A 27,836-nucleotide genomic window follows, 5' to 3' on the forward strand; every position below is an offset into this window, starting at 1 on the left:
TAGTAGTATAAAGGAATGACCAATCAGTTGTATTATCTAAGACTTGTATGATGCTTTACAATTCATAAACCCCTGTCCTCTAAATTTAAGAAACAGACTTTCAGGAACTATAACTTTTTCTGTTGTTTTGAAAGAACAAATAGTGGAAATGGTGCTTTATATTCCCACGTGAAGGGTCATGAGAACTAGGAGATGGAGGACTCTGCTTATGATGCTTCAGAACTTGATTTGTGACTGTTAAACATAACGAACTGACTGTAATATTCCCTCCTCACCCTTTTACTTAACATGGGCTTCCCAGGTGGCGCTAGAGGTAAAGAACCCGCCTGCCAATGCAGGAGATGTAAGACATGTGGGTTTGATCCCTGGGTCGGGAAGATCCCCAAGGAATCTTCGTGAAGGAAAGGAAATGGCGACCCACTCCAGTGTTCTTGCCTGGAGAATCCCATGGACAGAGGACCCTGGCGGGCTACAGTCCATGGGATCACAAAGAGTCGGACACGACTGAAGTGACTTAGCACGCACACACCACTTTACTTGGCCAAATGTTCTCTACCGTTTTCCCCAAGTTCAGCACCGAGTCCTGCGCTGCAACAAGCTGCACCCACAGGGGGCTTTTTCTAACTTAGCTGTCTCCTTCCTCCCTCCAGTGGGGCAGACGTGCACCCACTGTCCCCCGTTCCCTTGCTTCTCACCACTCACAGCTCTTACATGCACATGCACAGAGACACGGACATTCAGCCTTATTTCAGAACAAAGACTTATATGGAAATTGGTATTTAAAATTTTTAAGTAATTGCACTTTTGGACTGCAAGGAGATCCAACCAGTCCATTCTGAAGGAGATCAGCCCTGGGTGTTCTTTGGAAGGAATGATGCTAAAGCTGAAACTCCAGTACTTTGGCCACCTCATGCGAAGAGTTGACTCATTGGAAAAGACTCTGATGCTGGGAGGGATTGGGGGCAGGAGGAAAAGGGGATGATAGAGGATGAGATGGCTGGATGGCATCACTTACTCGATGGACGTGAGTTTGAGTGAACTCCGGGAGTTGGTGATGGACAGGGAGGCCTGGCGTGCTGCGATTCATGGGGTCGCAAAGAGTCACACACAACTGAGCAACTGAAATGAACTGAACTGAACTGCACTTTTTTTTTTTTTTTTTAAACTTTACATAATTGTATTAGTTTTGCCAAATATCAAAATGAATCCACCACAGGTATACATGTGTTCCCCATCCTGAACCCTCCTCCCTCCTCCCTCCCCATACCATCCCTCTGGGTCGTCCCAGTGCACTAGCCCCAAGCATCCAGTATCGTGCATCGAACCTGGACTGGCATCTCGTTTCATACATGATATTTTACATGTTTCAATGCCATTCTCCCAAATCTTCCCACCCTCTCCCTCTCCCACAGAGTCCATAAGACTGTTCTATACATCAGTGTCTCTTTTGCTGTCTCATACACAGGGTTATTGTTACCCTCTTTCTAAATTCCATATATATGCATTAGTATACTGTATTGGTATTTTTTGAATTGCACTTTTGAAATTGTAAAGTATTGTTGGTACAGCTGTTTCAGGATTTTTTTTTTTATGTGTAGAGAGAGTAATCCTTTGTTCTTATTCCTTCTACTGTTATTATTTTAATAAAAATTAAAACCAATGAAATTGTTCATACTTTGAATGGGGAGCAGTTACACTGATATTTGAAAACAATTTGACTCTTGACATGTATTTCCCAAAGATGACCTCACTGTTTCCAGCAGAAGGAGAGAAAATTGTTGGATTAATTTTTATGAAGTAGCCTCTTTTTCAGTTAACCAATAACAAGAATCAATTGATAACTGATATGTTGGGGAAATTGGTCATATTTTAAACTTTTTTACTCTTTCTTCAACTATGTTTCAGAAGTGAACACCCACTTGCTCAGCTCTACTGCCATTCAATCATGGAGCATCATCATTTTGATCAGTGCCTGATGATCCTTAATAGTCCTGTAAGTACCTAGTTTATGGTTGTGGACTTTCAAAAGAGAGTTTATAAATTCAGTTTTATTTTTAGTTTTGGATTTATTCCCAGCATCATAAATTCTTGAGCATGCTTTATTCCTTTTTGGGTAAGAAAGGCAAAGCCAAAACATTTGAGATCTTCACAGCCTTACTTCTCTAGAAACCAAAACTGTCTTAATGTTGCCTGATAAGGAAAAACTGGTTACTTACCTCAGTTTGGTTATTCCAAATTAGAAACAAACAAAACTGGTATTTTATGGTTCTCTGTTAGTTCTGTCTTTGTTTTTGTCAAATGATGTGGTTTATACTGCTCTCAAATGTCTTTCACAGGCAATACCTTTTCCTCTTTTTCTTGAAACTTCTGACCACTAATAAACATTTCTGTTAAGGAATAAAGTTATTCAGTGCTGGCTAAATGAATATCAGTGTAAGAAAGCATGTGATATGCTATGCCAGTCATATTTATGTTAAGGAAAATATTAAAATGATACACACCAAAATATTCACAATGGCTGTCTCTGTCTACTTAAATTATTAGCTTTTTTATTTTCTGATTCGGACTTGTTCATTATTCACATTATCCATTGTATGCACATATTACCTTTATAATAAGAAAAAAAATGAAAGTTGTAGACTCTTATGTTGAAAAATCACAATGTGTGGTATATAATTTTAAAGCAATTTTATCTCCATCTCTTTACATTTGCCCACTGGGTTCGTTCTTCCCTGAGCCCTAGAAAACTTAAGAGGCTTATGACTTTTGTGGTGACTCTTTTTAAGTCAAAGCTTTCTAGTTACCGCTTTACATCACAAAATACAGCATAGTTTTCAAGTTAGAAACCAGAACGTTCAGTCCTGTGGAATAGTACAGATTCTGGACTTGATTTAAAGCTTCGGGTCCTCTCTTCCTGCCCTGGTTGGCCTCTTCTGTCCCTCCTTAGGCTTCTTTTGACACCTTCCTTACCCTCGTCCCCACATCCTGGAGAACAGGAAAGAAGAGGGCCCGGAACACTCAGCAGACTGGTGCTCTTATGCCTTTCCCCCTCTCTGTGCCTCATAGGTGTCTAAAACAGGTTCTTTTCTTATGAGTAAGTCCATGATCGTGGCCATGCGCCCTAACTGTGGGCTTTTCCACTGACATCCCCCTTAATACTCGTGGTCACCTCTCTCCAGTGTATCGCCTTATGACTTCCTCCTCAGCTCCTGGAACTCTGAGTAGTGACTTTCATCTCCTTCCTGCTGTGGTTCCTTGGCCCTCTTTGCGGTCCTCTTGAAAAGGACAGGACTTAAAGGGACCTAATGCGTCCAAAACTTAGAAGAGGCAGGCCATCCTGAATGGAAGCAACCTCTCCTTCCTACTCAATCAGAGGGTCTGGCCAGCTTGGGTCTTGCCTTTTCAATTTTCCAGACGGGAATCAGACATGCGTGCACTGTAGTCCCAACCCACCCACCCAACTCCAGGAGACACAGTGACTGCAGGCTGCTCTCTCTTACTTGAGGCAAGAGGAATGCCGTCCTGCCTCAGTGTGGGTGAAGGGCTAAGAGTTATGTGGCCAGTTCTGGCACCTCCTTGTAAATTCTGCACATGCTCTAGTACAGACTGTCTGCTACAGATGTGACTTTTAACAAGAATTAGTGTGTGACTGGGAGGTAGAGGGATGATGTCGGTAAAACGTACAAATTGTACTGTTTCGTGCACAAGTTCTCTTGGGTTAGGTGTCAGAATTATGGGAGCTGAATTTCAGCCTTCAGAAAGAAAGGAAGAAATGCTCTGCTTGGCTCCTGCCCGTGCAGCCCTTTCCGTCGTTACAGGAGTCCTGGAAGTGGGCACTTGCCCCGAGAGGCACGCCCTCGCCCTGGACTGCGCTGGGCCGGGGGAGGGGGGCTGCTCATCCCCCAGTGCCTCCCGTGATTCAGCCCCGCTGTCTCCGCGGTCCAGTTCTATGTGCACTGCCCCGGGCCTCCATAAACTAGCATTTCCATTCAATTGTTTTTGTGCTGCTTTAGTGTCCTCAGAGGCAGCTGCCAGCCTTGTGAGCCTGGTCTGTCCAAGTTACCTTCAGATGTCCTAATTCTTGGTTTGTTTTGCGCTCTGGTTTAAAAGTTGCATAGGCTTTGAGTGGTCTCCCCCAGTACTGTTTTTCCCATACACCATGTTATTTTTTTAGTGTGTGGTTTTTCTGAACGGAGACTTGTCAGGAATGTCTATGTTGAATGATAGCAGAAACATCTGTACCTTCGTTGGAGTTTGCTGTCTTTGCCCTTCAGCTCAAACTTCATTTTTAATATCCTATTTAGTTTTAAGAAAATGTGCTTAACCTTTTTCTTAAAAAGCATATTGTACAGTATTCCTATCACACTGCTCTCTGTTATCAGATGACATAACTTACTATGTAATATATTATAACATAAAAGGAATCTTGCTGTATATATGGCTGGCCTCATATTATAAGACCCATCTCTACATTCTCTCTTTGTAAGCACCAATACATAAGAATTTATAGCTTTTGCTCATGGAAGGGAAAATTAAAATATAATACCAAAAGACATTTCTACTTTTTCATTTAACATAGTCTTATCTTAAATAAAAGTATCAGAACCTATCTTCTGAACAGTACTGTTTTGTCCAGAATCTAAAGTGATTTAATATTTAAAACTAGTATTTCTTGTATAATCATAGATTATTAATTAGACTTATATCACAGTTTTGGCAACTAGTTATCCTCTAACCAATGTCTGACCCCAGCTCAGCAGTTTTCTCTTCAGAGCAAATCCTTTGCCTCCACACTCTATTTCTAAGCTTCTGGGTTTTTTTCCCTCAGCGCTAAGGTTTAGGAAGCACATCTGACTCAATTTACAGATGTTGTTTTGAGTATAGTCTGAGTACCCAAAGTATGTTTTACTTAGTTCAAGATCGGTGAGTCACTGTGCTTTAAATTACAGGCAAGAAATTTTAAAAATGGTTACGTAGCAAAAACTTTAGATAATTTGCACATGGATTAGCCATCTTTGAGATTCTCCTTATAGATGTTTCAAGCTCTTCCTTTCTTGAGGAGGCACATATCGCTCATGCCCGCTACCCATCTATACCGCACATGTTCCTAAGAATAAACACTCTTCTCAATAAGAAGTTAAAAAATATAAATCTGCACCAGAAGTGTTATTGGATTTGTTACAGAAGCCAGAGAAATGATTTTTAAAATAATCATTTACAGTTTCATCCCTCTGTTCTTCACATCTATTAATATAGATGTTGATTTTTCAAAGTTTTACTTGCTGTCAGATTTAGCAGTTAACTTGCCCAAGGAAAAAGGTATATAGTCATTAACTTTTGGACCTGGACTAAAGCCAAGAAGTACAAGAGTTGGAAAAACATGCTTACTTTGGTCAATGAACCACCATGAAGCTGTTTTTTCCTCAAATGACAAGGTGGTGGGGTGGGTGCATCAAGGGGAAACATTACTTCATGGTATTGACTTGTGTAAGTAGATGTCCTCTGTCTTCCTGAGTTCAGAATGTGTGTAAGAGATACGACTATATTTTCAGATTTTGTGCTTAGCAGCAACATCTCCAAGTGGAGGGCTTATGATGGTTTTCTTTTTTATAAAGGGCAATCAGATTCTCAGTGGCCTCTCCATTGAAGAGTATAAGACCACCCTGAAGATCATCAAGCAAGCTATTTTAGCCACAGACCTAGCACTGTACATAAAGTAAGTTTTAAGACATATCTTGATAAATAGATTTTGGGTGTGTTTGCATAGTTTCCAACTTTAAAAACTGCCATTGGGATATTTTTAGATTATAAAAACCAATGTCCTGGCAAAGCTGTTTATCAAACTATGGAGCAGTTTGTTAAACAGGACACCAGAAAAGTCTACTTAATGCTAGAAATGACAGAATACAGAATTATTTCTGACATTTGTCTTTGAAGCTCTGCACAAAGCAGATAACCATCTCAAGGTCATTCTAAGCTTGGCTGGCCAATCTAAAGAATAGAATAATGCCCTCTAGAAAGGGCACCTGCTTTTCCTTCTGTCCCTCACTCCCCCAATGTCTGACCATTTCACAGTCCCTTAAACTGTTATCCAAGCCCATGTGGGCAGGAAAAGGAGTTGAGTGCCAAACAAGTAAATCTTGTTTCTTTTTATTGGATTTTGGCAGATGAAGAGTATTAATGTAGAACCTTATAATTAATGAAGTTAACGACTTAAGAATTAAAGTATGCATTAGAGTGTATCGGTGATGTAGGTGTGTGTTTGCATAACTAAACTTACTTTCTAAAAGAAAGGAAGGATGTTGCTGGGTTTGGGCAGCAGTTTGTTTCCCACGCAGAGACTGAGCTCTCTGCTGCATGTGTGGGGGTGAAGGCAGAGCGGCATTCATGCTCACGGGATTTCCTGGGAGCAAGGGCCTCTCCCTAGCTGTACACAGATGCACACTGTGGTTTTAGCCACTCTTGAGAAGTAAAAACAAACAGAACAGGCACACAAAACCACATACCAGATAGCCACTACTGTACATCTAAAAGTGACTTACGTCCGAAAGAGTCTGTTACCTTGGACTTTGGAGCACTTTAAAGTTAATTAGGGTAAAAAAAATACATATTGTAAATTTCAGCTCAAAATGACTGCAGGATAAAGACTGTCAAGTTACCAATAATTTGAAAAGTACCTGAAACCACAAAGACTTCCTGACCTTTTCAAGCCACAAGGGTCTCCCCTCTGGATCCTTCTGAAACCTCTTTTCATCTTGGTACTCAGTCACAGACAGGCACTTTTGTTATGCAAGTTTCTCTTACGAGTGTCCCGTGACTTTGACTAGTTTAAATGTTATGAAAAGAACTCATGTCTCGGCATTTTCCAAGATGCTTATCCATGTTGAGCACACGGAGGTGTTCACTATACAGTGAGCAAACATCAGTTTATACTGGGTCTTTCTTTGCTTCAGAAGAACTTCACAGCTTTATACTAAGATATATTTTGGTATACAGTAAAAAATTATGTGAATAAGACGTATAAAATTAAATTGAAACCATAGAGATCTTGCACCATATGCAAAATTTCTTAAATCATTCTCAGCATCAGATTTGATGAAACTCACCTTGTTTCATTTTCTTAAATCATATTCAGGAATTGAAATTTCTATTACTTGTGACCTTAGTTAAAAGTGAGTTAAGATTTAATATTTCAACCAAAGAATATGGTAGAAGAGAGGAAAGTAAGGTGTTCAAGATTTTTATATGATTCTTATATTGGTATATATTCTGATTTATAAGAATATATGTAACAATATAAGATTCTTATTTGAGAAGAACCACTAGATTCTTTTCCCTGAAATTTTACTTGATGAGCCTTTGTTGACCAAAAAGATAAGAGCTTAGGGGACTCATCATAACTACCAAATATTTTTCTTTATTTTAAAGGAGACGAGGAGAATTTTTTGAACTTATAATGAAAAATCAATTCAATTTGGAAGATCCTCATCAAAAGGAGTTGTTTTTGTAAGTAGGATTACTATCCTTAAAGCTGGCTTTGCTATCCAATTAATTTTATTGCGATTATTTGTTACAATGTGATAATCTTAGAGGCTGTCAGAATTCTTACAGATGTTATACAAAGGGCTAAATAGGAGTATTTATTTGAAAATAAATGCATTTGCAAATTCAAAAGAGTAAATTACTCTTTTTGTCCTAGAAGGACCTTTAAATGTGGTCGAGTGTCATACAAGGCTGTAGAGTTCCCTTGTTCACACTCACAGTTCTTTTGACTGGAAGACCTGAAAATGGCATCCTGAAGACTGCTGGAGCAAGAACATGACTGTGAAGTGTTTACTTCTCTTACGTGATGGCAGAGCAGCAGTCAGACCTTCAGTTCAGTTGGCTGCTCAGTTGTGTGACTCCATGGACTGCAACTCCCTGAGCTTGCTTCCCTATCCATCACCAGGCTTCCCTGTCCATCACCAACTCCCAGAGCTTGCTCAAACTCTATCAAGTCACTGATGCCATCCAACCATCTCATGCTGTCATCCCCTCCTCCTGCCTTCAGTCCTTCCCAGCATCAGGGTCTTTTCCAGGGAGTCAGTTGTTCACATCAGGTGGCCAAAGTATTGTAGCTTCAGCTTCAACATCAGTCCTTCCAATGAACACCCAGGACTGATCTCCTTTAGGATGGACTGGTTGGATCTCCTTGCAGTCCAAGGGACTCTCAAGAGTCTTCTCCAACACCACAGTTCAAAAGCATCAATTCTTTGGTGCTCAGCTTTCTTTATAGTCCCACTCTCACATCCATAAACTACTGGCAAAAAAACATAGCTTTGACTAAATGGACTTTTGTCAGCAAAGTAATATCTCTGCTTTTCATATGCTATGTAGGTTTGTCATAGCTTTTCTTTCAAGGAGCAAAGGTCTTTTAATTTCATGGCTGCAGTGATTTTGGAGCCCAGGAAAATAAAGTCTTTCACTGTTTGTATTGTTTCCCCATCTATTTGCCATGAAGTGACAGGACTGGATGCCATGATCTTCATTTTTTGAATGTTGAGTTTTAAGCCAGCTTTTTCACTCTCCTCTTTCATCTTCATCAAGAGGCTCTTTAGTTCCTCTTTGCTTTCTGCCATAAGGGTGGTATCATCTGCATATCTGAGGTTATTGATATTTCTCCCAGCAATCTTGGTTCCAGCTTGTGCTTTATCCAGCCCAGCATTTCTCAGGATGTACTCTGCATATAAGTTAAATAAGTAGGGTTACAATATACAGCCTTGACATACTCCCTTCCAAATTTGGAACCAGTCTGTTGTTCCATGTCCCTTTTTAACTGTTGCTTCTGGACCTGCATACAGGCTTCTCAGGAGGCAGGTAGGTGGTCTGGCATTCCCATGTCTTGAAGAATTTTCCACAGTTTGTTGTGATCACACAGTCAAAGGCTTTAGCAGAATGCCTTAGTAGTCAATAAAGCGAAGTAGTTGTTTTTCTGGAATTCTCTTGCTTTTTCTATGATCCAGCAGATGTTGACAAGTTGGTCTCTGGTTCCTCTGCCTTTTCTAAATCCAGCTTGAACATCTGGAAGTTCTTGGTTCACATACTTGAAGCCTGGCTTGGAGACTTTTGAGCATTACTTTACTAGCGTGTGAGATGAGTGCAATTGTGCAGTAGTTTGAACGTTCTTTGGCATTGTCTTTCTTTGGGATTGGAATGAAAACTGACCTTTTCCAGTCCTGTGGCCACTGCTGAGTTTTCCGAATTTGTTGGCATACTGAGTGCAGTACATTCACAGCATCATCATTTGGGATTTGAAATAGCTCAACTGGAATTCCATCACCTCCACTAGCTTTGTCCATAGTGATGCTTCCTAAGGCCCACCTGACTTCACACTTCAGGATGTCTGTCTCTGGGTGAATGATCACACTGTTGTGGTTATCTGGGTCATTAAGATTCTTTTTGTATAGTTCTTCTGTGTATTCTTGCCACTTCTTCTTAATATCTTCTGCTTCTGTTAGGTCCATACCATTTCTGTCCTTTATTGAGCCCATCTTTGCATGAAATGTTCCCTTGGTATCTCTTAATTTTCTTGAAGAGACCTCTAGTCTTTCCCATTCTCTTGTTTTCATCTATTTCTTTGCATTGATCACTGAGGAAGGCTTTCTTATTTCTCTTTGCTATTCTTTGGAACTCTACATTCGAATGGGTATATCTTTCCTTTTCTCCTTTGCCTTTCACTTCTTTTCTTCTCTCAGCTATTTGTAAGGCCTCCTCAGACAGCCACTTTGCCTCTTGCATTTCTTTCTTGGGGATGGTTTGGATCACTGTCTCCTGTACAGTGTTACAAACCTCCATCCACAGTTCTTCAGGCCTCTGTCAGATCTAATCCCTTGAGTCTATTTGTTACCTCCACGATATAATGAATGGTGAGGGATTTGATTTAGGTCATACATGAATAATCTAATGGTTTTCCCTACTTTCTTAAATGTAAATCTGAATTTTGCAATAAGGAGTTCATGATCTGAGCCACAGTCAGCTCCTGGTCTTGTTTTTGCTGACTGTATAGAGCTTCTTCATCTTGGGCTGCAAAGAATATAATCAGTCTGATTTCATTATTGACCATCTAGTGATGTTCATGTGTACGGTCATCTTGTGTTGCTGGAAGAGGGTGTTTGCTAAGACCAGTACGTTCTCTTGGGAAAACTCTGTTAGCCTTTGCCCTGCTTCATTTTGTACTCTAATGCCAAACTTGCCTGTTACTCCAGATATCCCCTAACTTCCTACTTTTACATTCCAGTCCCCTATGATGAAAAGGACATCTTTTTTTGGTGTTAGTTGTAGAGTCAGAGCTTCAGGGTTCTGTTTTTCCTCAGCTGTTTTCCCTGTCCCTCCCTCCCATCCTTAGCTATTTCTATTACTGCCTTTACCGTGACAAGAACCAGACCATTAAAAAATAACTAAGTGAATAATAAAGACAGAAGTGGTAATAAGACTGAGGACAGTGCTCTACTACAATTTTATAACTAACATCTCTTTAGATAGATAGGTGTCATTTCACATGCAAACAAACATACACATGTCCAGCTGTCTGTTCACACAAATGTCATGCTTCATGTAAGAGCCTCAACATGTTTTTTAGAGCAATGCCTTAGAAAAGTATACACACACTACTGCAATCTGTGACCAGTTTTTCCCAGTAACAAAAATGGAATCCAGCCTCAATTCCAAGTCTGTGCCACCGTTTTCACTGCTATACTCTCCTAACTTCTGACCTCTTGCAGAGAAGCACTCAGTACACCTAGCACTCAGGTTGCCTCTTCCACTATTCACTGTCCAGACACTGCATGGTCTTCTTTGGGGAAGACAGTTTGCATTGGCAAGCATTATTGGAATCCTTCATGATTAAACATTTCTCTGGTGTACTCATTACCTGCGATAAGAATTGGTATAAGAGAGTCTGAGGCCAAAAACCATTTTCTTTGTGGCCTAATATGGTTAGGGAAGATGTACTTTTATTTAGATTGTCCTCTGATTGCAGCCATGAAATTAAAAGATGCTTACTCCTTGGAAGGAAAGTTATGACCAACCTAGATAGCATATTCAAAAGCAGAGACATTACTTTGCCAACAAAGGTTCGTCTAGTCAAGGCTATGGTTTTTCCATTGGTCATGTATGGATGTGAGAGTTGGACTGTGAAGAAGGCTGAGTGCCAAAGAATTGATGCTTTTGAACTGTAGTTGTTGGAGAAGACTCTTGAGAGTCCCTTGGACTGCAAGGAGATCCAACCAGTCCATTCTAAAGGAGATCAGTCCTGGGTGTTCTTTGGAAGGAATGATGCTAAAGCTGAAACTCCAGTACTTTGGCCACATCATGCGAAGAGTTGACTCATTGGAAAAGACTCTGATGCTGGGAGGGATTGGGGGCAGGAGGAGAAGGGGACGACAGAGGATGAGATGGGTGGATGGCATCACCAACTCAATGGACATGAGTTTGAGTGAACTCCAGGAGTTGGTGATGGACAGTGAGACCTGGCGTGCTGCGATTCATGGAGTCGCAAAGAGTCGGACACGACTGAGCGACTGAACTGAAGAGGTACAAGTGACGCAGTCCTTTACCTTGAGTGTTTCTATATGTGACAGTGATGGCCTTTTTGCCTATGTCTTCAAACAGATTGAAAGAATTAGATGGCAGGTATTTAGACCTGACATGGAAAAACACTACCCCAAAGAGAAACCACTTCCATGCAGTAGTCACGGTACTGAGTTCTAGAGCACCTTGTCACAGCCCCCAGAGTCCAACATGGTTTTCAGCTTCTCTAACAAGAGAAGGAGTAAAGAGCACCATCTCCTTTCATTTCCCTCTTCTCTCCAGCAGGTACTGTTCAATAATTTAAAGACTTTTCACATAGGAGCCACAACGTGTGCTGAGTGAACTAGGATGACCCATCACAGTCCTTGCTGTCATGGGGATTTTATCAATAGGATAGTTGATGTTTCACAGTTAATTATTAGTAATCAATGTGTTTTCACCACACTGTCACTGAGAATGGAAGGCCAAAGTAAAAAAAATAATAATAGCAGGCAAGTTTTTGCTCAGAGGTTAGTAATTTCTCTCCTTCTGCTAATCTGGAGATACAACAAGGCAGTTTGAGGGCGAATTCCAGTGGTTCACTGGGTAACCAAAACAACTGACACTGTGATACCATTGTATCAGTTCTGCTTCTATATAAATTCTATTTCGGTTTCTTTAGTCTTTGTAAACTGCCATCTCTGGAGTTTATGGGGTTTTAATTTAACTTTTTATCAGTAACTAACTACTTACTAAGGTTTATATTCACATAAAGGTAAACAGGAGTATTGGACCTCTTTTTCCTTAACAGAGCGATGCTGATGACAGCTTGTGATCTTTCTGCAATTACAAAACCCTGGCCTATTCAACAACGGGTATGTTGTTTAGTGATGAAAAAGTAGTAATTAAAAGTCAAAGTATGTGATGATTTGAGAGAATAGCATTGAAACATGTATATTACCATATGTGAAACAGATCGCCAGCCCAGGTTTGATGCATGAGACAGGGTGCTCAGGGCTGGTGCACTGGGATGACCCAGAGGCATGGGATAGGGAGGGAGGTGGGAGGGGGGTTCAGGATGGGGAACATATGTATACCCGTGGCTAATTCATGTCAATGTATGGCAAAACCAATACAGTATTATAAAGTAATTAGTCTCCAATTAAAATAAATAAATAAAAATTTTTTTTAAGTCAAAGTATGAAAAACCTTTACTCTTATATGTAGCTTTTAAAGTACTTGGGAAACTTTTAATCTAAACTTTAAGTAGTATTAATAGCAGATAATTGGACATAAACACTTTTCTTTTTTAGAACACTTGTTATGACTTAATAATTATTAACACAGCAAAAACCTAGCTGTTGATAAAGTTTAATTCCAGTACTGTTTTTAGCTCAGTTTTTTTTTTTTTTTTTAAGCACATCCCTTTAATAGTCTTAATAATTAGAAGACACAAACTCCATTTTCTTGGAGTTAGCCTACTAGGCTGTACTTCAACTCTAAATAGGCATTAACAAGTAGAACTTAAACATTTCTGGTGCTCATAAATATAGGACATGTTGATATAAGATATGCAGAAGGTGCTAATTAGAGCCCAGGGTCAGGTGGCTAGAAATATATCGTCTCTCCAAATAAGTCAGTGCCGTAGCCTTGTGCTGAGGCATAAAGGCCGTAGGCTAAACATAAGGGGGGCGGGGGGTTTCCACGCGATGATGTGTATATTGTGTTTGTTTTCTGAGACTGCATTGTCGATCCTAAATGTGCTACCTGAGATTATTGACAGTTGCTGCTGGTCACAACTATGGGGTACATAGTCACGGAGCCCAGGAGTGACAGGCTCGTCTCCTGAACCACGTGCTGACAAGACAGTATCAGGAATGCACTCTCCAGGTGCCAAAGATGACATGCCATAAGCACGCGAGAAATGTCTCTACAGACCTTCCTGCTCCATAATAAGTAACGCTACATGCCCATTTCAAAACAGGAAAGAGAATGGACGAGGAAAGAATTTCTTTCTTTCTCTTTCTTTTGAATCAGACTCTGAAAACATAGTGCAGTGAAGCTGGGGTCCAGACAAAAAGCAGCACTATAAAGCCGCTATAATTAAAACAGTTTGGAATTGGTATCAGACCCGTGGACACAATAGGACACCGAGAACTGCATAGAACACTTACATAATTAAGATAGCATTGCAAATAACTGGGGGAAAGACAGACTTTACTAAATAATGTTAGGATGGTTTTCCCATCTTCCATAGCCAGATGGCAAAAGATGAAACTGGATCTATTCTGCATACTTAAATTCCAAATGGACCATAGAGCTCAGTGTAGACAATTAAACCATGCAAGTACTAAGTAAAAACATTTGTGGATTCTTTTATAACTGAGGAGTGAAAAAACTTTCCTAATTACGGCTCCATACGCAGAAACAATAAAGACTGACAAATTTGATTACATGAAAATAAAAAATTAAGAAAACTTTTTTGCATGACAAAGACACAATAAGCAAAAACAGACAATGCTGCTGCTGCTAAGTCGCTTCAGTCGTGTCCGACTCTGTGCGACCCCATAGACAGCAGCCCACCAGGCTCCCCCGTCCCTGGGATTCTCCAGGCAAGAGTACTGGAGTGGGGTGCCATTACCTTCTCCGAACAATGAGAAATAGGTAAAAATATTTACAACTTTTATCTGATAGCTAATATCCATAATATCAAAGAACTTCTTAAACATAAAGAAAACAGCTAACAATCCTACTGGAAAATGGGCCAAGATTTGAACAAAAAGTTGATAGAGAAAGAAATGCGAATGGCTCTTACTCATTTGAAAAGGTCTCAGAACCTCAATCACAAGGAAAGATGCAAATTAAAACTGTACTGACAAAAAACGACTTGTCCAGAATCTCATAACAGCATTATTCCCAATAGTCAGAAACTAGAAACATCCACATGTCCCTCAACAGGAGAGTGGATACATGCATTGCAGCGCACTGCCTCACACAGTGCCGCTCTGCTCAACAGTAGAAGGAAGCTGACGCCGACGCAGGCAACGCCATGGACAAGTCTCACCAACAGTATATATCCAGTGAAAGCAGCCGGACGCAAAAGAACACGTACTGTGATTCATTTATGTCGCTTTCTAGAAAAGGCAAAACTAATCAGTGGTGAAGGAAATGAGGATAGTGGCTGAGTGGGGAGGAAGCAAAGCAGGTTCGGTGACTCACGGAGAAGGGCCTGAGGGCAACTTCTGGGTGATATAAACACTGTTTCTTGGTTGGGGTATGTGTTAACCTAGTCACATGCATTTGTGACTGCAGACCCATGATCTATGCAATTCACTGAAAAAAAAAAACACACCAAGACACCATTTCTCAACTGTCTGATTGGCAAACATTTAAAGATTTTACAGCATACTCTGTTGGGGAAGCTGTGGGAAAACAAGAAATGCAAAATATTGTAACTGTTTGGAAGTACATGATTACACATACTCATTTACTATTACTTCTAGGAATCTTATCTCAAAGATATACTGGCAAGAATATAAAAATACATTTACATAGACTATTCATTTTAGTGCTGTTGGTCATAGCAAAGACAAGAAATAGCCCAAGTGTTCATTAATATGGTACTAAGTAAACTGTAGTATTTATTTATATGATGAAGTCTCTGCAACAGTAAAAAGAAAGGAGCACTTTCTGTATACTACTATGGGGTGATTTCAAAGATATAAGTAAAAAAGAAAAAGCAAGGAAGAGAAAATGGGTATGGTATGCTACCATTTATCTGAGAAGGCAATGGAATATGAATGTATGTACTTATATTTGCATATAGTTTTAAAAAGCAGGATTAACTGTTAAAAAGTTAATGATTTCCCATGGGGAAGGAAGGAATAAGATTGAGGGAACAGAGATATAAGGTAGAGTTGCTTGCATGTACTTGTTTTGTAGATTTAATTTAGGAACCATGTAAATTGTGTTTATAAAGTTGAACTTTAAAAAATAATCACATAACCTGCGAAGCAAAATGCAACAATGTGATTTTGGTTGCAAAACCACACTGAGGGGGACAGTTTTATTCCAAGAGATTTAAAACCGTTACTTGACCATGTAACTCCAGTCGATGTACACTAAGAAGAACAACAGCAAACCATTAAAGCTGTTTTTCAGTTATCATATTAGGGGAAATTTTGTATATATATTCAGTCACCATAGTGGATGATGTGGGTAAAAGCAAATGAGAAATTCTATTGATATTGTTGAGAGGTAGGATTTTTAGTGTGAGTAGAAAGATAGAGATCCAAGATGGATAAGGTTTTGCAGAAATCCTATAGTCCTGATTTGAATAGGAATTACTATATGAACTTACATTGTGTAAGCTCCATTCATTAAAAGGGCTTAAAAATAACCAACACCCTGGTAGAAATGAACGAGCCTTGTGCCCTGATTGAAGTTTCTAAATACCTCAGTTTAAAAGAATGAGGACTCCATGAAGAAATGGCTGATTGCCCGTTCCAAAACAGGAAATGTACAAGATGAGCTAAGAACATCTTGTAATAGCAGAAAGCAAGAACTATCAAAGACTGATAGAGCCGTGTCAGAAGAGCAGAGAGGCCAACTGAGTTGGCCAAAATGGAACAATGTGGGTGGGCATCAGTAAGGACCGAAATACATTAAATACGTTTAAATCCAAAGTTCAAAATAATAATAAAAATAATAAAGCCTTCTTCAGTCATGTTTGTTGGATGCTTGAGAACTGAGTTATTAGTTTTTTCCAATGGTAATTATACTAGAGAAAATCAAGTTATTTCTCCTTTATTTATACAAATTATACTTCAGGGTAACTAAAAATTGATGTGGGGGACTTATTCTATTTCAGCTATAAAGAAAAAGGGAATGATTGCTTTGTATATTACTTTTTGCAGCCTCTAAATTAATGGATCCAGGCAAAGCTCATGAAGGACTGTTAATATCACAAAGAGAGGCGACCAGGCATTCCATTGTCAGAAGTACATGGCACAGCCTGAGAAACAGTCGTAGCAAAAAAAAAAAACAAAAAACTCAATCGAATCAAGTGTCTAGATCTCATTACTGGTGTATGGAAATACAGGGAACAGAGAAACATTAAATTTCATTATGGAAACACAATCAGCAAAATCCAGACAACAGGAAACTACCGGAGGAACAACGCAGTTTATTCAACAGCAGTCAAAATCATAAGGACATTTTTTAAAAAGAGAGACGAATAGGAATTGGTAGACTGAAAGAAACCTAAGAGGCATGGCAGTCAGCCTCAGTATAAGGACCTACCTGATCCTGTGTTTCCCGCAGCGCCTGGTATAACCGGTGCTTAATATCTCACTGATTATGCGTATGGATGGGCACACAGTGCTTTCTTCCCACTACTGCGGAGGCGGAAATAACATGTTGCTCTTTTCTCTGAGTTATAGATTACAGACTCTAGCCTTTGTGATTAGGTACACATTACAATAAAGTATTTACTGTTACTGCTTTATTCTAATTTTACTGATGTGGTTAAAAGCCACAGATTTGATGGGTTTTATTATCTTCATTTAAAGTCTGTTTTACTGAGTGATATGCCTTTAATTACCCACACTTAGTCTGTTATTGATTTCAGATAGCAGAACTTGTTGCCACTGAATTTTTTGACCAAGGAGATAGAGAGAGGAAAGAACTCAACATAGAGCCCGCTGTAAGTATGAGACCTTGTTGGGAGGAATTATTCATATACATGTTTTTGTTGTAGATTCCTTTTTGTGCTTCTATGAGATTTTAGGAAGACAATTTCTCATCTTTTTATAAAGTCCTTTTTCTTACCTGAAGAATTAAACATGTTTGTTACAGAAAACATGCAAATAACAAAGGACAGAAAAGACTCTGAGTTATCAAATCATACCTGCTTTTTGTAATTTTTTCCATTTATATATCATAAGCCACTTTGCATTCTAACAGATGCTCTGTCCTATATGCCATTTATAATGGTTACATGAAATAGTGCATGCATGCTCAGGCATGTCCAACTCCTTGTGACCCCATGCTTTGTAGACTGCCAGGCTCCCCTGTCCATGGGATTTGCCCAAGAATACTGGAGTGGGTTGCCATTTCCTCCTCCAGGGGATCTTCCTGACCCAGGTATCAAACCCACGTCTCCTGAGTCTCCTGCATTGGCAGGTGGATTCTTTATCACTGAGAAGTGGTAAGCCCCACATGAAACAGATGCAGCTATTATTTACTGTTTGGTATAATTTTGTAGAGTTTACTATTACAAACAGCACTTTGATAAATAGCTGTTGTTGTTAAATATTTGTATACTGCATTTTTTGCTCAGGGTAGGTAGAGAATCTCGAATACAAGAAGATTCTTCTCAACCAATGAAGTTTTTCCTGAAATGGATGAGTTTTTCCTGGAAGTGGTGCATAGGGTCATTCTTTTACTCAAATGAACATTTATTGAGCCCACATTAAATGGGCCATGGTTACAAGATGCCCCTCCTCTGGTACCATTGCCTCTGCTTTACTCTTTAGCCTCATCTGGGCACACCCTATGTCTCATTCGTCTTTTGCAATTATTTAGTCTCCTAGACATAGTAGTCGGAGCTTCCCTGGTGGCTCAGTGGTAAAGAATTCTCCTGCAGTGCAGGAGACACGGGTTTGATCCCTGTGTCAAGATCCCCTGGAAAAGGAAATGAGAACCTGCTCCAATATTCTTGCTTGGACAACCCCATGGACAGAGGAGCATGGTGGGCAATAGTCCATGGGGTCACAAAGAGTCAGACGTGACTTAGTAACTAAACACACACACAGTAATAGGCTTGTTAGAAGCTCGGAATCCTCTCAGAAAATGGTGGGTAGCAGAGTGATGGTCACAGCTAACACAGAATCTGCTTCATTTTAAACGAGCACTGAGACAGACTCTTTGCTGTCCTCAGAGGCGCTGGCTTTGTCTTCTGTCGTCATGAGCTCCTGAGAATAAGCAACAGTGATATCTGCGTTCTTTTCACTCAGAGAGCTCTCTGTGTGAACTGAGTTGTAATCGACTGTGGCCTCAGTGGCGTCTTTCACAAAGCTGAGAGTGTTTGATTCCACATCAGTAGACAATTAGAAAGCGTGTCTGTTTTCCAGATACATGTCAGCAGTGGACTCTAGGTCAGTGCCTAACTCTAGGTCACCAGTTGATCTGAGGTCAGTGATCAGTTCTGGTTCTGGGGGTCACGCAGGGACAGTCACAGCCCCAGTGAACGAGAGAGAGAGGACCAGGGCCTTCTTGAGCATGGTTTGGTGCAGGGGGGTAGGAGCCTCCAGAAGGTGAAGAGGCGGTAGGCAGGTGTCTGGCCTTCCTCAGCTAACCCAGGGAATCATCGTTTAAGAGCCAACTTGTATTGCATTAAGTAAATCAGATCTGTGTATGTGTGTTTCTGTGTTTTCAGGATCTAATGAACCGGGAGAAGAAAAACAAAATCCCAAGTATGCAAGTTGGATTCATAGATGCCATCTGCTTGCAACTGTATGAGGTATTTACTATGAAAACTACTAGACTTTTGACAGTGTTATGAAGTAAATTGAAGCAATGAACATCAGGCACATTTTTTTTTCCTTCTTAATCAAGAAACTAGAAGTAAAATAATCAGGACATTTCTTTTACTAATGAACATGCTGTTTGTACTGAACAAGGAACACATTTTATATTTACTATTTCTCAAAAATGTCAATTCATTGATGTATATCTAATGAGTACCTACTGCATGCTAGGCTCCAGCAAATTCATGTAGCGAATGCTGAGAAAAAGTATGTGCCAGTGCTACACTCAAAGGAAGTATATTCTGCATACTCTATGTTAGCATATTCTTTTTAAGACTAAATTTTGGCCTAAATAAGGAAAAACAGTTATCTAACTTCTTCTCATAGGATGACTTTACTACTGTTAAGAAAATTTTTATGAGGATTACAGGAAGGCAGCTAGGAAAATATTGCAGGTTCCCATTTTCATATACTTGTTAGTTTGGGTTTTTTAAATTATTCTCCCTAACATATCCAACTGACTAGTTTAGATGCTATGCCCCAAATACAGAAAGTAGATGCTGTCCTTGTCTTTATACATTTAAATAGGAAACTGTCTTTAAGTATTTGGGGAAAAAAACATTTATCATAGGAGGAATCATAGACTGCCAAGACCAGAAGAAAGGCTAGAAATTTTTTAATCCAGACATTTCACAGATTCAGTCATTGAATCTGTAAAACGTCCATCTTCCAGGGAGATGGAATGCTTGTCCCAACTAGGTAGGTAGTGGGAGAACTGTGTTTAGAGTTCAGTTCTCAGCCTGGGCCCAGGGTTCTAGCCATCAGATGAATTGAAGAAAGAAGCTGTGGCTGATGAGGAAAAAGGAGGGAGGGATAGGAGAGACAGCAGAAGAAAACAGGATGAAAGAACGCGTGTGAGGCCCCAGCACCACCTTCTGCCCTCCCTTCTCGGCAAGCTGGCTGTTTACTGCTGTGCAGAAGCCTTCCCAGCAGCGTCTCCAGCACCTCCCAACAGTCATCCTTTCTGTAACAAATGCCTTCCTTATGGACTGGATTAAGAGTTCCTCAGCTGCAGATACTAATGTCTCTCTCCATTTTTTCCCCATGCCCATAAATATAGTCAAATCACCCATTATAAATTTCATCCTTCTACATTTCCTATTCATTTTATTTTAATCTACAGTTAAATTCTATGTGATATAGACAGACATTTTTACTATTATTACAGAAGTTATAGGTTCTTATAGAAAAATCAGAATAATAGAGAAGCGAAAGGATAAAATCACTTATAATTCTACTACTGTTATTTTAGTGCATATTCTTTATGACATTTTCATATATTTTTCATTTAACAAAAATTGCTCTTTGCAATCCATAATAGAATGTACATCTTTCTGTTTCAAATGTGTTTTCTATGACAGCTTTAATGGCTGCAGAATAGTAACACAATATTTCTAACCCTGCTGTTGGGTATTTAAGTCAATGTTTGTCTATGACACAGACATCTACAGTGAATGTTCTTGTAAGCTAAATATTTATGGAACTATAGTTGGTAAATAATAATGCCATATAGAGTTTAATCTTTATTATAATCTTGGATAAAAATTTAATGTATATTGGATAAAATTATTTTATAGAAAATCACAAAAACTAAGCATCCCCCCATGAAGTCAACACTTAGAGAGAACCATCTGTAGTACATAAAAGCAAATGGATTCTTTCTCTACAGAGCCAATTCCACACAGATCTGTCTTCACTGCTTAATAATGTTATGTTGAAATGTGTGCATTTCCTCTCTGTCTCAGCATGTGTTGCACGTCTGTATAGCTTAAGAGGAGTCATTCATAAATGATCTGTGATCACAGCTCTGTGAGAACCCCAGCAGTGGGTCTGCTTGGGAAGTGAGTGTGTGATGTGACCCTCTGGGACAAGCCTGGGGAGAGGGCTTATTTCCCGGTACCTTCTAGTCACCGGCTTTCTTCCTCTCTCTCTAGGCCTTGACCCATGTGTCGGAGGACTGTTTCCCTTTGCTGGACGGCTGCAGAAAGAACAGGCAGAAATGGCAGGCTCTTGCAGAACAGCAGGAGAAGACACTGATCAATGGTGAAAGCAGCCAGACCAAGCGGAACTGAGAGACCTATTCATGCAGAGCTGAAGTTGACAGATGGTGTCTTCTGCAGTATGCCTAGTTTTGCTATATACTGTACAGATTTGGTTGTATACTTTGCCACTGCTGTATTTTTATTTTTGCACAATTTTTGACAGTGTAGCATGAAATGTTTTTAGAGGACTATTGCATATTTTCTGTACATTTGTTTTATGCCACTGAACTGAGATTATCAACGACACCCACTCTTAGCACGTGAATAAGAGCACTGTTTGTAATACTTTGTGTACTGCAAGGTACAAGTTGCATTCTTGCACAGAGGCTAATTTTGGGTTTGTTTTTTTTTTTTTCTGGGGATTTTAAATAATTGGTTTTGTGTTTTCTGAATTATCAATCTTTCAAGAATGTTTAGAATCTTTTCTTTCTTAAAAATAGTCTAGGAGCAAACTGAATATATTCTGTGACATTTAAAACCTTCATAGAATAGAAAAAAGTTGTTGACTTTTAAAGCTTGTTGGATTTTAAAAGGAATTGGCTATATTTTTCAACACTGTATTACCTTAACGAAAGAAAGTTAAAACTCTAAACAAATGGAAAGTACTATAAGGCAGTATTGTAAAGAAAAGGCATTACTTAATTAATTTGGTTTTTTTGTTGTTAGAGAACAGGCAAGAGAGAGGTTTCTTATTTCAGTGCAATACATCTCCCCAAAGGCTACCCATAAATGCTCACTTCGACCTAACAGACCTGGTAGAGAGCAGGAGGAGCCTGGGAAGAAGACCCAGCCCCTGAGTCTCAAGGGATGAGCCTGCTGCAGAAATGGAGCGGCCAGGACAGCCGTCAGGGAAGAGAACACTCCACCGGAGGACACCCTGACAGTCAGAGGGTCACACACTGAGCTTCCTTTTCGTTCACCTCACGAGTCATTGTTGTAAGTCAACACTTTAAAACACAAGCGATCATGGGCGCACAGGCCTGAAATGAGCTGTGACCACTCAGGATAAGAGGGTATGCACCCTAAACTGGCCCCTGAGCTCGTACTTGGTGGGATTTACTTCTCATAACTTTTAGTCCATTTAGAAAATGCTAATGTTTTCTTAGAACTTGAGCTCATTTAATTGTATTCCCACTGTACATATGTGCCCCTAAAGACACTGGTATTCCATATAAGAGAAGTAGATAACGAATTGAGAAACTGGTTCCGGAAAAGAAAATCTGCTCTAAACGTGCAGTAATGTTTGGACTTGGGGAAGAATAGGAAGACAGGCATTTCACCTGTTCACGTCCCTCCACATCCCTGAAAAAAGTTTCTGAGTTTCTAGCACTGGTTTGGATAGGAACGCTCTTGGGGATATGATAATGCAGCATTCTAAAAGAATTTTCACTAAAACATATTTTCCATTTATATATATTTTTTCCCTAAACATCCTAAAATTCAACATATAAGTTTTGAAAATTCTAAGTGTGTATATGTATCTTGACATTAATTTTATTTTTACTCTTCAGTTAAAAAACAAAACAAAACATATTGTATTGCCATCATTTTGTAGTGGTAAGGGAAAGTCTAGAAGGCTATCAGTTGTTGAATGCAGTATGTATTACTGTTGTAACACTTGTAGCTTCAGCATGTTATTCTGTTTTTAAGTCATACACATGAGATCTGAGAGTTTGCCTCTTGGTGGCACTGGTGTGTAACTTACACAGACTGTCACTAACATAACATATCTTCATACCAGGATATGCCTATGCATGCATACACAATTCCTTAGTACCAAAAATTCGTTTGAAGAATAGCAGTCTTTTCAGTAACCTATCTTTTTACCATACACATTGTGATTTAACAGTTATGTGAAAATCTGTAATCAAATATTTCAGCAGTTTGTTCAGGGCCTCTCATGTATGTCATTACAACTTTTACATACACAGTAGACTATGTATAGAGAATTTGTATGTATGTCATTTTAACAAGTAATATGATATATTTAGAAATTCTTGGCGTACTTTTAGATAATGGCTTATTTTACTAGTTTAGAAACTGAAAGAAGTTGGGCAATGCCATACCTATTTTATCTTTGGGTATTTTAGTTCATACAGAAGAGTGCTTCTTGAAGCCTGGTTAGTTGGTTCAAATACTTTTTAACTTTTAGGAAAATCATTCCATACATGGATTAATACCTGGTACATGGACACAAATTCTTATGTGAATATTTCCTTTCCAGTATCCTCTCAAGTTGGGGGAAAAATGCATATATATATATATGTATTTTTTTTCTCTCACCCTACCCTATATTTATATTACCTGTAACTAGCAAGAAATTGTTCTAGATTAGTTTGCTGTTGTTCTAGCTGAGTAACATGATACCATTTCATTTCAATTTTCAGCCCCAGAAGTCCCCACTACTTTGCTAAGTTGTGAATGATGTCTGTAAGATTGCCTGCCCGGCCTTATACACTCACAGGAGTGGCCTTTGCCAGTCACTAACCCGTGTGAACTCGAGTTTCAGTGTCATAACTGCTGTGAGCGTGAACCAGTTGTGCCGCTGAAGGAGTTGTGTTTGGGCTAAGCCTTCCCTGCAAGGGGGATGTCGCAGAGGACAGCTCCTGTGTCAGAGCTGGTGGGTCCTGGAGACCACTGTCGGAAAGGAGATGGCGGGCCCCAAAGCAAGGTGTCGAATCCCATATGTTATTTCCTATGTTGAGTTTCCAAGACTGGGGAGAAAAAAAAAAAGGTACATTTCTTTGGCTCCTAGTGCAGATCATTAGTTGTATGAGATTTAGAGCTCTCTCAGCACCTCGCCTCAAGGTACAAATGCCACCGATCTCCTTACTACAAGTAACAGTTTCCTCCCACAGGAGTGTTGGAGATGAGAAAGTGTATGACAGCGTACTGGAAATAATGGGTTGCAAGAGGAAACAGGTCACAGATATATTCTCACCTAGCTGTGAAGTGCCTTTATTTTCAGCACAGAGCACAAATGTCAGACCAACTCCAATTTGATGTTCTGTTTCCCTGTGTTTTCCATCAGATTGTACTCCTAAAACTTTACAGGCCATCAGAAGAAATGCTGTTTGTTTTGTTTTACAAGCTTGATTTAAGATGGGATAGGAGGGAAGAGTATAATTGCTCTCCTCGCCTAGGAATAATTATAGTTAAAACAAGGTAGTATAACGCAGTGCTCAGCATCCGACATGCCTCGGTCCACCTTTTACTGAGTTCCTGCCACATGTCAGGTACTGCACTCCACAGTGGAGACCACGCAGCGACCTCATAAGAGACTCACCAGCTTCTGCTTCTGGCGATTTAATGTGAAAATATAGGGTACAGTTATCACTTTCACTTATATGTATTATACAGTTTTTCAAGGACCTTCTTTACCTGGAACTTATTAAGAATCCGTCAGTGAACATCCTGTCTTCCTATAAGTATGCATCACTTAGCCTGTTGATAGCTTAAAGAACACCTTATGTTAAGTATGGAGTCATATATTCCACCGTATAGATTATTTTTCCATATGCTAGCCAGGTAGAGATTACTCAAAAGTTCTCTCAGACTGTTAAACCGCACACGGTTTTGGACCCCTTCTGCTCCACCGCAGGGAGCGAGGAAGAAAGTATTAAAGCTCACTTTGCCCTTCCCATATGCTTCTCAAAAGCCTATGTAAACATGTCTTAATGAATGTTGTTGAAAGCCATGTAAATAGTTAAAAACATAAATTTCTAATACAGTTTAAGGGAAGAAAAAGCTTATGAATCATCACTAGCCACTTAATATCTATTTCTTATACCTTTTCAATACATTTGAACAAATATATAGTTTCTAGCACTATTTTTATACTAGAATAAACAGTTATTACTATGTATATTATGTTTAGCATTTAAGTCATTTTAAATAATTGTGAATGTTGGTTTCTTGTCTTTCCTCTCCCCCACCATGAAAACCATTTCATATGACTTTGACAAAATCACTTTAAAAGAACACTTACCCACCTATGATGCCAATGATCAGGGTGGTTTTTCCATTGTGCAGACTCATCACTTGTCAGCTGTTTCCTCATTTTGCCATGCTGTGTAAAAATAAAAAAAAGAATTAACAAGTAAGTATGAGCACTGTGTCATTCTTACAGGACTTTGAATTTTAGGTGAGAAGAATGGGCCCAAGAGTTTGAGTGACTTTAATCCAGCTAACCTGTGGTCCTATTAGCTGGGTGGGGGCGGGGGGGGGGGGGTGGGCGGATGTGGTTTAATAAACTCCTCTGTTCAGCCTAGACACCTGAGTAAAATAATCTTTTTGTTAATATCCTTTGCTACCAGGTGGAGGGCAACATTTTCCACACACCTCAGCACTTCAAATCTCTAACAACAGAGAGAATAACTGTTAGCATCCTCAGGTTGCATGAGGAGCTAAGGCTTAGGAATTAAAGACTTGCCAAATGGCATGAGTTGGATGTGAGCCCAGATCTGTCTAGTTTGAAAGCAGGTATTTGTTCCACTTAGTTCTCTCCTTGAATTTTAACTGTAAAAGGTCCCGAATCCACTCTTAGTGGATCAAATGGGTTATCTAGAAGCACGAGATACAAGATGTCCTGCAGATGTGGCTTTATTTGGGGCTTCAGAGTTAATACTCCTTTGGTTCATCTGGTAATAGCTAATGCTATGCCATCACAGAATCCCAGGTACCACTGTGCTTCAGCGCTGCTAGTCTAGAGGCATGGAGGTATAATTAAAGGCAATACTTCTGATTCGTTATTCAGTTTTGCCACTAGACAAGCCCTCTCACGTTGAGCACAGAGTATCCAGTCTATGCCTAATTCACAAAGCTAAAGACAAAAATAAAATGAAAGCTCATGTAAAACAGTATTGTAGATCTTCTAACCACTAGCTAGCACCATAATTTCAGTTGTATTTAAAGAAGTAATCTTAACTGGGTACAATGAATAAACTGCTTTTAAAAATATTTTTACCAGCTAAAGAAAAACAGGGCTTCCCTGATAGCTCAGTTGGTGAAGAATCCGCCTGCAATGCTGTGGACCCTGGTTTGATTCCTGGGTCAGGAAGATCCGCTGAAGGGATTGGCTACCCACTCCAGTATTCTTGGGGTTCCCTGTGGCTCAGCTGGTAAAGAATCCACCTGCAATGTGGGAGACCTGGATTCGATCCCTGGGTTGGGAAGATCCCCTGGAGAAGGGAAAGGCTACCCATTCCAATATTCTGGCCTGGAGAATTCCATGGACTGTACATGGGGTCACAAAGAGTTCGACATGACTGGGGTGACTTTCACTTTCAAAGAAAAACAAATGGAAAAAAAAAATCAATAAAGAATTAAGATTTGCTTACTTCTGTCCAGTGATCATTTGATTAAGATTTTCTGCAAACAATAATTGATCATCTGAAGTCTCTCTAATTGATACTCATTAGTCTATCCACAGCGACATCATTCCTTCTTGTATAAAATTCACATTTTTGCTATTAGCTGTGCTGCCTTCTCAGCAAACAGGGATATAGTTGAGATATATATATATATATATATGCAAATATCAGTGTGTAATTTTCTGCATTTAAGGCATATAAAAAAATTAACAGAAACACCTTGAATTTGCAGAGAATATTTTCTGACTTTAAGTTACATTCAGCCTTGGCAGGAGAGAAACTATGTTTCTAACCACACTTTTTTTTTTTTTTCAAAATAAAAATCCACAGGAATTATGAATGGAATCAAAATAATAATTACTTGAATCAAAAGAAATCTAAAAGGCATGCCTGTCTCATTTTTAAAGGTATGTATGCAGGCATGTGTGTGTGTAAATATTCAGGAACTAAGTTGACTCTCAATCATCTAACAGCAATCCCAATGCTATGTTTTAGGCTTCATCTTTATCTGAATTTAAGGTACAAGAGCACATGGCTAAGGGCAAGAAGTGGAAGGAATGAACTATCACATGAACTACCACAACAGCTTTAAACTTTAATATCCCCTATATTAAATACTTTTAGAGCCACGTTTCATGTCATATCACTGTTTCCCTTACCCAACAGGAGCATTTTCTAGGCTTTATACAACATCAATCCAGAATATTGCTGTAAGTCACGAGCTTCCCCCTTCACCAACCAGCTCTCTGAAAGGTAGGGATTCTCTGATCATGCTGATATGCCTTGACAGGGAGGAAAAGCATTAAACATGCTCAATGGCGACCTTGGCTACAGCTGCTCTCTCTCCAGAAAAGCTAACAGAAGTATTTACTAAGGGTGCCCTACCAAGTCTATCAGAATAAGTAATGGACTTCTTGGGGGAGTGTATGAAGGCAGGGCTGTGTCCCATCATCATGTCCTCTCTTTCTTCAACCTCTGTTTCTCTTCTTCTACTCTGGCTCCATGCATAAGGCCTTCAAGCATACTTGATTCTCCCGGCCCTAAAGAACAGCTGCCTGGATCACACAGCCCTCCCACCAACATCTCTTGCATTCTGTTTCTGTTAATACTTTGAAGGTACCCAACAGTGAAAGAACAAATTTTCATCCAATTCCCTTTGACGTAAAATCGGATCTTATAAAGAAAGGATAAGGTAATTCTAGTGAAGGGCAACAGAAAGATCAATACAGCATTTTTAGAAATTCTCAGACAAGAGCTAAATTTTAAGATGGAAAAATAAACTGAAT

At 39.5% G+C, this 27,836-nt stretch overlaps 1 protein-coding gene and 1 long non-coding RNA gene across 7 annotated transcripts in view; one reads left to right on the plus strand and one right to left on the minus strand.

The window, feature by feature from the left end:
• PDE5A (phosphodiesterase 5A) overlaps positions 1-25,281 on the plus strand; it is a 149,201-nt gene extending 123,920 nt beyond the window's left edge. For all 3 annotated transcript variants that reach the window (XM_070790797.1, XM_070790799.1, XM_070790798.1), the window contains exons 15-21: positions 1,906-1,993; positions 5,616-5,716; positions 7,429-7,506; positions 12,359-12,422; positions 17,177-17,251; positions 18,986-19,069; positions 21,071-25,281. In XM_070790797.1, coding sequence (XP_070646898.1) covers positions 1,906-1,993; positions 5,616-5,716; positions 7,429-7,506; positions 12,359-12,422; positions 17,177-17,251; positions 18,986-19,069; positions 21,071-21,208 — 628 coding nt within the window. In that variant the 3' untranslated portion in view covers positions 21,209-25,281. The remainder of the gene's footprint in view (positions 1-1,905; positions 1,994-5,615; positions 5,717-7,428; positions 7,507-12,358; positions 12,423-17,176; positions 17,252-18,985; positions 19,070-21,070) is intronic.
• The window catches only part of LOC109560224 (uncharacterized), a 162,540-nt gene that overhangs the window by 6,775 nt on the left and 127,929 nt on the right, over positions 1-27,836 (minus strand). For all 4 annotated transcript variants that reach the window (XR_011567006.1, XR_011567008.1, XR_011567007.1 and 1 more), the window contains one exon: positions 16,849-25,247. This is a non-coding gene — a long non-coding RNA (uncharacterized lncRNA). The remainder of the gene's footprint in view (positions 1-16,848; positions 25,248-27,836) is intronic.

This window comes from Bos indicus, chromosome 6 (genome assembly GCF_029378745.1).
Source record: "Bos indicus isolate NIAB-ARS_2022 breed Sahiwal x Tharparkar chromosome 6, NIAB-ARS_B.indTharparkar_mat_pri_1.0, whole genome shotgun sequence".
NCBI lineage: Eukaryota > Metazoa > Chordata > Mammalia > Artiodactyla > Bovidae > Bos > Bos indicus.